The sequence below is a fragment of the Mauremys reevesii genome, linkage group 4, assembly GCF_016161935.1.
Source record: "Mauremys reevesii isolate NIE-2019 linkage group 4, ASM1616193v1, whole genome shotgun sequence".
NCBI classification, from domain to species: Eukaryota; Metazoa; Chordata; order Testudines; family Geoemydidae; genus Mauremys; species Mauremys reevesii.
This window is the reverse complement of record NC_052626.1, coordinates 62,025,391-62,037,994: the sequence shown is the minus strand read 5'-3', so window position 1 is coordinate 62,037,994 and position 12,604 is coordinate 62,025,391. Positions and strand designations below refer to the sequence as shown.

General features: G+C 43.5%; 1 protein-coding gene across 1 annotated transcript in view; it reads left to right on the top strand.

Annotated features, from left to right (window-relative positions):
• Positions 1-319: 319 nt before the first annotated feature.
• EHD4 (EH domain containing 4) overlaps positions 320-12,604 on the top strand; it is a 52,522-nt gene continuing 40,237 nt past the window's right edge. The window contains exon 1 of the mRNA XM_039537485.1: positions 320-609. Within this exon, the coding sequence (XP_039393419.1) occupies positions 374-609 (236 nt within the window). The 5' untranslated portion in view covers positions 320-373. The remainder of the gene's footprint in view (positions 610-12,604) is intronic.

Sequence of the window (12,604 nt, the reverse complement as noted above, 5' to 3'; positions counted from 1 at the left end):
TCCAGGCCCACACTTTATTTTGGCAAGGTAGCGGAGCATGGACGTGGGCATTAGGGGCTGGACACAGCAGAATGCAGGCCCCAGGGGACGCCGGTGCCGGCTCTGGGGTGGCGTGTGGCCTCGTGCTCTGGGAACGTGCGGCGAAGGGGCAGCGGCGACTCCACTTGATCGCTGTTGATGGGACACTAGGGAACCTGCCCCCAAAGTCCCCAGGCCGAGGGTCATTCCGGCTTTTCCCAGCGAGGGGGTTGGGCAAGGCCGGGCTGGCTCCCCGCCCCGGGGGCGGTGCTCGGGCCGTGCCCAGGGAGGAGGGCGCTGCCGGCCGCCAGTCAGTCAGTCTGCGCGGCGCTGCGTGTAGCTGGCGGGGGCCGGGATGTTCAGCTGGATGGGGAAGCAGGCGGGCGGGCGAGAGCGGCCCGGCGGCGGCGACGCGGTGCAGACGGTGACCGGGGGGCTGAAGGAGCTGTACACGCGGCGGCTGCAGCCGCTCGAGGACTATTATCGCTTCCAGGACTTCCACTCGCCCACGCTGGAGGAGGCCGACTTCGACAACAAGCCCATGGTGCTGCTGGTGGGGCAGTACAGCACGGGCAAGACCACCTTCATCCGGTAAATACCCCCCCCCCCACTGCCTGCCTTCCCCGGTAAATCCCCCGCCTGCCTTCCCCGGTAAATCCCCGCCTGCCTTCCCCCGGTAAATCCCCCCCCCCGCGCCTTCCTTCCTTCCTTCTTTCCACCTTCATCCGGTAAATACCCCCACTGCCTGCCTTCACCCGGTAAATACCCCCCCACACTGCCTGCCTGCCTGCCTTCTTTCCACCTTCATCCGGTAAATACCCCACCCCACTGCCTGCCTGCCTTCTGCAAATACCCGCCCCCAGCCCTTCCTCTGGTAAATACCACCCCACTGCCTGCATGCCTTCATCCCACCTTCATCCAGTAAATACCCCCCACTGCCCGCCTCCCTATGGTAAATACCCCCCCCCACACACACACACTCTGCCTGCCTTCATCCAGTAAATACCCCTGCCCGCCCTTCCTTCCTGTGGTAAATACTCCCCCACATACTGCCTGCTTTTATCCAGTAAATACCCCTGCCGCTGCCCACGTACGTGAATATTCCTTGCCTCAGTCCAGTAGCAGTCCCTTGATATACTCCTTCATCTAGAAATAACCCCATTGAGGGTAAATGTCCCCTTTCCCTCCTCATTTGGTAAATACCCCCACAGGGGTAAATACCTTCCAGCGCATACCCAGGGGAACAGCACTGACATATAGGCCACCACCAGTGTTGTTGCTCCCTGTGCCTAAGCTTCATACTGTAAAGACTTCAGCATCTGGGTTAAATACCCCCTTGGCCCTCCTGCCAGCACACAGTTTCATACAATAAATACCCCATAACTACCTACCTTTGCATGCACTGTGGTCGTGCCCCCTCTTCCACTTTCCTTTCATACAGTAAGTATCTATTTCACATCTCCACTGAATAATTGGTTCCCTGCTCCTCCATCTTCATATGATAAATACCCCTCACCCTGTCATTTCCACCCTCACTTGGTAAATACCTCCTTGGCCCTGCTGCCTATCTGTAAAATAATCCTCCATCTGCCCCCTGCACTTGGATAAGAAAATACCTTTTCATGTGGTAAGTACCACTACCCAGGGTGAACAAACCTACCATTTTCATACAGTAACAAACCTATTATCCTTGAACAGTAACACACCTTTAGAGTAAACATGGGGTGGAAAGTTGAGAGGCCTGTCACTAGAATGAAGACAATAACCTTGATGGCTGAGGCAGAACAAGCTCCAAGCTGTGGCTTGTGTTATCATGGAAAGTGCAAGTGAAAACATCTTCACTGGGTGGACAGGTGGAACAAGTTTGCTTGGATGGGGGCAGGGTTGAAAAACGTGGAGTATGTAGAAAAGTGCGTACACATGATTTGAAAGTACTTTAAAAGAAGATAAAAACATAACATGTATTAACTACCTGTTCCATTAAAAACATAACATGTATTAACTACCTGTTCCATCTTAAAGCCACAAAGCAAGTAGCACTGGTGTATTGAGTGAGTCAGGACCTTTTGTCTGTTGACATGCAAATGAACTAATCAGTCTAAGCCAGGGGTGGGCAAACTTTTTGGCCCGAGGGCCACATCTGGGTGGGGAAATTGCATGCAGGGCCATGAATGTAGGGCTGGGGCAGGAGGTTGGGGTGCATGAGGGAATGCGGGTTGTGGGAGGGGTTGTGGTGTGCAGGAAGGGGCTTGGCAAGGGGTTGGGGTGCAGGAGGGGTGTGGGGTGCAGCAGGGGGCTCAGGGCAGGGGGTTGGGGCTTGGCAGGGGGCTCAGGGCAGGGGGTTGGGGTGCAAGGTTCAGGAGGGGTGTGAGCTCTGGCCCGGTGCTGCTTACCTCAAGTGCCTCCGGGGTGGCAGCGGAGCTAAGGCAGGCTCCCTGCCTGCCCTGGCCCTGCGCCACTCCTGGAAGTGGCCAGCATGTACGGCACTGGCTCGCTTTCTGCCCCCCGCTCCCCCAGAGGCCGCAGAGACCTGGTGCTGGCTGCTTCTGGGAACAGAGCAGGGCTAGGGCAGGCAGGGAGCCTGCCTTAGCCCCACTGTGCCATGGGGCTGGCAATCCCATGGGCCGGATTGAAAGCCCTGACGGGCCGAATCCGGCCCGCGAGCCGTAGTTTTCCCTCCCCTTGTAAGCCTTCTGTTGTGTTATTGCTGTATTGGCGAGAGAAGCTTTTCTAAATGACTGAAAAATATTATATTTAAGTTTAATGCATCTTTCTGAATTTTTCCAGCACTCTGTTCTGTTTTTGCCTTCCTGTTTAAGGATGCTATCTCATGGCTTTTTGTACCGATGGGAAGGAATATGTGTTATTTTCCATTTACTGTAATATTTTTCTAACTTGGTTCAATGAACAGTAGTTACTGTGAGTTAATGTAGTGTATAACTGCATCAGCAGTCAAGTGTAAAAAACCTAAAAGCTGTCTAGCCCATAGTGCTAGTTTTGGTGTTGCATTGACCTGCAAGATCCAGATTTGCGAGTGACCTTGGTACTTCTGTTTCTGTGGCCGGTAGATTTCAGATCCCTCAGAAAGGTAGCACATGTGCATTAAGTTATACGTAGGCATATGCCACTCTACTCTTTCTTGAGTTTAGTATAAGTCAGATTGCACCTGGGTGGGATATAAGATCTTTTAGATGTGATAGTTTTATGAAATATAGTTCTGTGGAGATAACGAACTTTGACAGAAATGGGACCCTACAATTCTATACCAGTGATCACTATGCTGTCTTGCTCAGGACACAGAACTGTGAGCCACTGTGTTACACCTCTGCCTTAGCAAGAATGAGAGCTTTGCCACTGCTAAACTGTGCGTCAGTTCTCTGACACACCAGTCTGTTTGTCTTTCCAACAAATTCACCAAGACTCTACTAGTGTAAACTTTCAGGTAACAATCAGTGAAGCCCAGTTCCTGACTTCTCCAGAGACGTCTCCCTGCAGTGTTCAGTCCCTCTCACTGGACACTCTCAGAAATTGTTTGGTGCCTCCAAAGAGAGAATGCGCACATCAGACTGTAGGTTGGCTGAAAACTCAGCCTTCACTTTAATTCACAGTACTGGTTTTGTAATAAAACAAGAAAAAGTTTATTAAGAAAGAAGAGAGACTTTATTGATAATCAAGAGAAAAAGAGACAGATGGTTGCAAATAAAACAACGCACAACACATTTTCTAGTAACTAAAACTTAATCTTAGCAATCTTTGCCTAAGTGGTTTTCTTACTCACATCAAGTTATCAGCATCTCCAGGCCAAGAGAATGCAACTTTCACATGCTCACAAGGTGCTGTTCCCTGTGTCCCCTAAGTGATAGGTAACTAAAATATCTTTTTGCTCCCATTTTATTATTCAAAATCCATCGCCTCTGCCTCAAGAATAAGGAGGGCTTCCTGGGGTGTAGATTCTGTCCCCTGCTGTGATGGTTCAGTGGTCTTCTCCCTTGCTCATTTAGCTTGATGGCTTTGTTTACATTGTATGTAAATGTACTTCCATTGTCCTCTGCCTGTAACCAAGCCGGTCAGACATACATAATTATATATATTGAAATATATATATGTATGTGTATATATATGTATGTATATAGAGTATATAACCTGTACATGTATCACACAATGATTTTCAGGACTAGTGTGTCACCAGTACACACATGACACCTTCCCTGACACCTTTGAGATTATATACGGCCCTACCCACCAAATTCACGGTCCATTTTGGTCAATTTCACAGTCATGGGATTTTAAAAATTGTAAATTTCATGATTTCAGCTATTTAAATCTGAAATTTCACAGTGTTGTAATTGTAGGAGACCTGACCCAAAAAGGAGTTGTGTGGGGGTCGCAAGATTATTGTGGGGGTACTGCTACCCTTACTTCTGTGCTGTTGCTGGCAGCGGTGCTGCCTTCAGAGCTGGGCAGCTAGAGAGTGGCAGCTGCTGGCCAGGAGCCCAACTCTGAAGGCAGAATTGGTATGGTATTGCCACGCTTACTTCTGTGCTGCTGCTGGCGAGGCGCTGCCTTCAGAGCTGGGCACCCAGCCAACAGCCTCTGCTCTCTGACCACCAGCCGCCGCTCTCTGGACACCCAGCTCTTAAGGCAGTGCAGAAGTAAGGGTGGCAATACTGTGGCCTCCCCTAAAATAACCTTGCAACCACACTCCCTGCAACTCCCTTTTGGGTCAGGACCCCCAATTTGAGAAACTTTGGTCTCCCCCATGAAATCTGTATAGTATAGTGTAAAAGCACACAAAAGACCAGATTTCACGTTCTGTGACGTGTTTTTCATGGCAGTGAATTTGGTAGGGCCCTAGATCTATATTATGGCAACAATGTGCTGGGGCAATGAGTGTGTCAGGCCTGATGTGAGTTACAATATGCAGAGGGGGCTCTCTGCCACTTAGCCTTGAAGGGCTTGAGGGTCACGATCACCTTAAAGATCTTAATTTTTTTGTGAGCTGCCCTGTATAAGACATAGTACTATTTACAATTAAACATTCTCACAATGATTTTTTTTTTAAATGTGGGCTAGGTTCAGCATTTTTCCTGTTGCCTTTCCTGTCTTTCCTGTTACTTCAAACACTTGTTTGGTAATTACTTTACAATTATGTACAGGGCATGACCTTGCAAATATGTACAGGGCATGAAAATGTCTGCGTTTTCTAATTATACAAAGTTTCTAGTGTTTTTGCATTCCTCATAAATTGCACTGAAAATTTATTTTTCCAAGTACAGTAACTTAAAACATTTTAATCTGCTTTTTATATCTGCAAGGTTCTTTGCTGCTTCGAAAGTCCTACTTTAAATTCTATAAAACTTCTTTTTTCTTATTCTCTAAATACCAACAGATTATCATTTACTAGCAACCTTGCAATAACAAACTATCTTTTTTTTTCTCTTTTAACATAGGCCCAGATCCTGCAGACACTTATACCCATGCTTACCTTTACTCATCTGAACAGTTCAACTGTCTTTAAATGTTTAAATAGCAAGTCAGTTTTCTCTTCTCTTATTTACAGCTACCCATTGGAAGCTTGAAACTGAATTTGGTTTCTTTAGTGCTTATTGCTTCCATCCCACAAGCTCTTATACACTGCTTAATTTTGCTTGGATGAGTAAATTAAGGTTATGCATAAGTTTTTGCAGAATTGCAAATTAGGACATAATTAGGTAAGGAAACCAAGTGCAGCTTTGGGCTCCCAAAGGGTAGGTGCAGATAAGAGAAGTGGGAAAGTTATTTGTATTTTAAGGCTATTTGTGAAAAATAGTTTATTGTTAAAACATAACACTGTGCTCACATTAACTTTTTTCTTTTCTTTTCTTTATTTTTAATTAAAAGCTGCTTTGTGGGTTTGGAGTCTGTATAATATTGTGTCAGGTTTGGTCACAGGGATTCCTTTGGGACTGTCACCTGATGTGCTGAAATTACCTCTGAGCCCGTTTTCCCTGCCAGCTTGGGACTCCAGAATCCTGCCTTGTTGAGCCAGACACGCTAGTTGGCTGCAACACAGACTCAGGGTCTGGGCCACGCCCTCAAAGCTGCAAAGTTTAACCAAAAACAGCTCAGCAGGTTACCTCTCCAGCAAAACTAAGCATCTCTGATGGTATCTTCTAGACTGAGCACTGAGTCCCATTTGGGTAGATAGAAAGATTAACCTAAATAATCTATACAGAAGCCACTGGAATCCCATAAGATTGGGTCCCTAATCCATTTACAAAACTTTTCTTAAACATTACATGAATATATTGTCTCATACTATAGAATTAGAATTTATAATCCCTATTCCACAATGAGAAATCTTTGCGCTATAATGTATCTTAATTAAAACTATCTTTAGATAGGTTTTTTTCCTCAAAAAGCATTTTATCAAAAAAATCCAATTTAAATTAAAAAAAACCCTTGTGATTATTTATTTAGTATTATTATTATTTTTTTTTACAAATTCATTGATTTTTGTCCTGTTTATTATCCTATCTGGATATTGTGTAGTAGTACGATATTGATTGTTTGAGCATCTGACACTGCCAGAGAATGTCGTAAAGTATATAATTTAAAAACCAAACCAAACAAAATGTATTTTTAATTCAAATAATAAATCCAGCAAACATTCCTATTCATCATCCTCCCCCTGTTTTTGTTTTGTTTTGTTTTTTAGGAAAAACAATCTTTATTTTAGGTTTAAACTGCGTAACAGCATACCCTTAATCCTTCTATTAGTCTCTCAGTTTGTCATGGTTACTATAAAGAAGGAAGGAAGTACTGTGCATTCAGTACCTCTTGGCAAGAGATTGCAAAACAAAAACAAGACAATGTTTTTTGAAGGTGGAGGGAAATGGGGACAATTGACACTTTGTTATATCAAACAGGAACTAGCCCTTATGCTTTTGTAGTCAGCTGTGGTGTTTATTTTTTTTTCTATGTAATGATCAAATAAATTTCTACCCTATTCTAAAATCCTGTTGTGTCTCATTTTGATATCAATGTGAGGTTTAAGCATTTTTATACTATTAAATAAATGTATTTTAAAACTAGAAGGGTCTGACTTTTTAAAAAACTAATCAAGGCAAGGAAATTCAGAATTAAAACTTTCTCTCCTTAGTCTGCCAAGTTTAGCTTTGTTATTACATTCAGTGTTAACCAAATGGTGCAATGGTACACTTAACTTTTTTTGTTCCCCATAGCCAGTGTCAAGCATTGAGGCAGGATTTTAAAACATTTGTGTCAGAGTTACACTGTTAAAATGTAGGAGCATATACAATCTTGGGTTTGCAAAGGGTATATGAATATATTTGGGGGGGAAGAACTGACAATGGCCCCGTGTCTGTCATGGTTCAGTTAAGATTTATGATACTTTTTAATCTCTATGGATTTGTAAAGATTAAATTTATCGTTCACTGACATCAAATATCATGAGTTTTCTTTCAGAGCAAATTTCCCACACTTAAACAAACATCCTCTGCCTGGACTAAAGAGCCCAGTTCATAAAACAAAAAGAGAGGTTTTGTGACTGTAGGCTATTTTGAGTGGAATGGTCCTGAGGGAGGAAAGAAGCCTTCCATTGTGTCTCCACATGTCATAATAATTACTAGCTAGAGCATCATTGCTTAACGTTGCTGAGAAGCAGTTAGCTTGTGCTAATGCAGTAGTTCAGCATAACAGAAGCAGTGCACTTTATAGGTTGATCACCATGTCATGAACTCTGCCTAATCCTTGGCACATCTAATTTTGAAATCAAGTTTCCCACAGTTTGGCTTCAAGCTCTGCAAAGAGGTCTTGGGAAGACCTTACAGCATCCATTATAAGTGCAGGAAGACGGCATCTCATGTAGAAGCAAAGCTTGCAGTCCACAGGATGTGTGTGTCATGAACTAGCCTGTCTGTGAGACACATGCTATTTTTAAATAGTCTTCCTGTAAACTCTTGGACACCTTCTCTACTGATCTTTGCTGACAAGGCCATAAGATCACTGGCATTATACTGTACATCTGGGTGTTTTCCTGTGTTAACATAATGTATTGTACAAAAAACACTGACATTTTTCATTCTTAGTGAGACTGCCCTCTCCTTTCATGTGGATGGGTGAGACTGGTGTTTGTACATTGAGAGGAAACATGCTAAAACTTGCAACTGGTAGTCAAAATCTGGTTCTGTTCTGGACTCTGGCTCACAGTTGTACAGCAAGTCTGTGGCAGTCACTTAAACTGAGGCAGAGAGTTTTCCTATCTGCAGATATGCATAATATCTCTCTTACTAGGGTGTTATATATGTATCTTCAGTATTTCTAGTGTGCCAATCTGTGTAATATATAGGGTCAGTTGTGTGAAGCGTAATGTGTGGAAAGTGATTTGAAATCCTTGGATGGAAGTCAATAGGGAAGTATAAATTATTGCTACTATAAGGGCTTGGTTTTCAAAATGTTGTGTAATTGTGAAACTAAGTTGTAGATGCAGTTACCATGGCTTGCCTGTGCAAGTTTGGTAGTTGCTCACACATGGTGATTGTATGTGAATATGGAAATATCTTGAATTTGCACATTTATGTTGTAATAACGAAAATCTGTTCATAAGGGTCTTATCCTGAGAGGTGCTCAATACTGTTCAACTCCCACTGAATTCATTAAGAGTTGCAGGTGCCCAGCAGTTTCCCGAACAGGCTCTAGATATCTCAAAAGAAATCACAAAAGAAGATGTGAGAGAGGGAAATCTCTGGGGTCAAATCCTCAGTCATCAAGGTGCCTGACATGTTGATGAGCGGTAATAGTATCCAAGGGACATTATCCTGTAATCTGATCTAGGTTGGTGGACACCTGCGCAATGGGTCTCCTCAGAGACCTGTGGATTCATCTATTTGGCTCTGATTTGCAGAACTGGGGATTAAGATTGTTGCTGCCACTTTGTAAGCTTTATGTTGTATGTATCACCATCTTCTGAATCACCATTTTCCATCAGCAGGAGTCTCTGGAAATGCTGATTCATAGCAAAATAGGAGACTTAGAACCAAAAATAGAGACTCTTTTTGAAGAAGAGCAACATCAGTGAAAAGGAAATCCTTATTTGAAAGCAAACTATACCTGATGTATGGAACTCACTTCTGCAGCTACTGATACAAATAATTTTAGATTAAAAAAGATTAATACACTAGCACCTGTAGTTGTAAGTGTTATCTAAGGACTAGATGCTGAAAGTGAATCCGTGTGGGTGCAGGGATGTGCAGATCCATTTTCAGTATTTAGACCTTAGCTACAATAGTGTAAGGGCTATCCATTTCCATATATCTGGGCATAAAGTGACCATCCCTGAGCTCAAGAATGCATACTATTCTCTCTCTGCACCCCCGCTTCTACCAAATAAATAACATAGTCATGGTGTTGTACAGTCTTGCAGGTGCTTTAAGGAGAAGCTGATATAGGTCACTCCTGGAAGCAGAACAATATAGTTGACGGACTTTGGCCTGTTCTGATATGGTAGTAAATAGGAGATTCAGAGAGAGAGACTCTCTTCTAATCTTTTGGCACTTGTTAACTTTCTGGTTTTGGTCTGTATGAGCAAAGGGCTGTTAGAATTTCACTTTAAATAGTAGTTCTTCCCCTCTACCATTCCTCCAGATTTTAGACCTCAAGTAAGACGATGGAGTTGTTCCCTGTAGGTTGTACAATATGTTTGGTGCTACTTGAAGCAAGTTTAGCGAGGCAGGTGAAGAGATACTATTTCAAAGCTATCATACTTTTAGTTCCTTGAATTTAACTTCTTTGTACCAATATTATAAGGCTTTCAGGGGGAGGGATAGCTCAGTGGTTTGAGCATTGGCCTGCTAAACCCAGGGTTGTGACTTCAATCCTTGAGGGGGCCATTTGGGGATTTAGTTGTGGATTGGCCCTGCTTTGAGCAGGGGGTTGGACTAGATGACCTCCTGAGGTTCCTTTTGACCCTAAGAATCTATGGTTGTTTGGGTTCTGTTGAACTGAAGGCAGAGTGAAGCAGGAATTGTTTAACAAGTGGAAAAGCTCCATGGAATGTATATGCAGCTACAGCAGTCTTGAAGTAAGATTAAATTAGTGCTGTTTTATAAAATGACACACAACCTACCAAACCATTGCTAAATATTGACCCCAAAGTAGCAGCCTTGTCCAGGCTCCCACCCACTGAATGCTCAGAGCATTCTGCCATTGGCTGTCAGGGCAATGGTACTACCAGTAAAGCCTGAATTGTCCTGATAGGTCCAATTTTGATTATTTTAAGCTGTTGACAGTGGTAATCCACATACGAGCCCTAAATTGTAGTTAGCCATGATTGGCTTTAAATACACCAATTCTGTGGGAAACCCATGGACCTAGTAATTCTTGATTAATCAGATTCCCTTTGTTTGATGGAGACTCTTGAACTACTAAATCCTCAATTGTTTTCCTAGGTGCAACTCTTCCAGGGTATTTCTAGGGTAGTTCTGCTGTTCATGTTATGAATAGGAAGTTAGAGCACAATTTTCTTGAAGATAAGCAGGGCTGATTGTAGTTGCTCTTTTCTTCTCTGAATCTGGAAAAATGGGTAAGCCACTGTATGCTGCAAAAGCATGTTACTTAATAGACTGAATTTTGCTTTTAATATTGGCCTCAAATTGGGAATACTTCCCCATTCAGAAAAGCATGGAAGCCTGTCCTCAACTTTTAAGCATGTGCTTAAGTTCCACTGAAATTAAGCACTTCAGCTGCTCTGTGAAGGGGGCTGTCCTGCCCTTGGCAGTAGCCTATCCCTGGTGATTCAGTGGGAGATGGAAAACCCATCATAATGCTGCTAGGCAATAGTGCAATGCTGTACTAGGAAGGAAATTGTCTTCAACTGAGATGCATATATGTGCCTGAGGGCAGAAATTAGTTTTGCAATTGGAACTTAGTGAACAATTCTGTTACGCAATTCAGACTCAAATTCATCTCCCGCTCCCTCATGTGTTGGCTCTACAAGTGTTACCGGAAGAAAAGTTTACTTATGTATGTTACTAAAATCAGCAGATATGACTGTGAATTCAGCTAGCAGTTATATCTGTTCAGGAAGTTGGTGGTGTTTTCACATGATTGCTTTTCTGACCATGTCCACAAGTTTAAAAAACCCCTCTCTCTATAGGTGTTGCTGTTAGCAGCACACATACTACCTTAAATACACATGTGCTAAATGAGACTTCCTAATGTATTCATTGCTGTATTTGCTGGCAGCAGTCATGTACAGCAGCATACCTTGAATTAGCTACAACTTTGTGTAGTCATGCTTGAGTTACTTAGTAGCCCTAACTGTTGAAGTGAATCTTATAGTTGACTGCATGTATTTATCTGTGGTTTTACAGGGAAGGATTGACTTTCATTATTCTGACTTTAGTGACCTAGACAACTTGCGGGATTGGGCCAAAATAAATCTGATGAGGTTCAACAAGGACAAGTGCAGAGTCCTGCACTTAGGATGGAAGAATCCCATGCACTGCTACAGGCTGGGGACCGACTGGCTAAGCAGCAGCTCTGCAGAAAAGGACCTGGGGATTACAGTGGATGAGAAGCTGGATATGAGTCAGCAGTGTGCCCTTGTTGCCAAGAAGGCCAATGGCATATTGGGCTGCGTTAGTAGGAGCATTGCTAGCAGATCAAGGGAAGTGATTATTCCCCTCTATTTGGCACTGGTGAGGCCACACCTGGAATACTCTGTCCAGTTTTGGTCCCCCCACTACAGAAGGGATGTAGGCAAATTGGAGAAAGTCCAGCGGAGGGCAACGAAAATGATTAGGGGCCTGGGGCACATGACTGACGAGGAGAGGCTGAGGGATAAGGGAGAAGCGGTGGATGTGGTATACCTAGACTTTAGTAAGACATTTGATACGGTCTTGCACAATATTCTTATCAATAAACTAGGCAAATACAACTTAGATGGGGCTACTATAAGGTGGGTACATAAGTGGCTGGATAACCGTACTCAGAGAGTAGTTATTAATGGTTCCCAATCCTGCTAGAAAGGTATAACAAGTGGGGTCCTGCAGGGGTCTGTTTTGGGACCGTCTCTGTTCAATATCTTCATCAACGACTTAGATATTGGCATAGAACATACGCTTATTAAGTTCGCAGATGATACCAAACTGGGAGGGATTGCAACTGCTTCTGAGGATAGGGTCATAATTCAAAATGATCTGGACAAATTGGAGAAATGGTCTGAGGTAAACAGGATGAAGTTTAATAAAGACAAATGCAAAGTGCTCCACTTAGGAAGGAACAATCAGTTTCACACATACAGATGGGAAGAGACTGTCTAGGAAGGAGTATGGCAGAAAGGGATCTAGGGGTTATAGTGGACCACCATGAGTTAACAGTGTGATGCTGTTGCAAAAAAAGCAAACATTATTCTGGAATGGATTAACAGGTGTGTTGTGAGCCAGACACAAGAAGTCATTCTTCTGCTGTACTCTGCGCTGGTTAGGCCTCAACTGGAATATTGCATCTGGTTCTGGGCACTGCATTTCAAGAAAGATATGGAGAAGTTGGAGAGGGTCCAGAGAAGAGCAACAAGAATGATTAA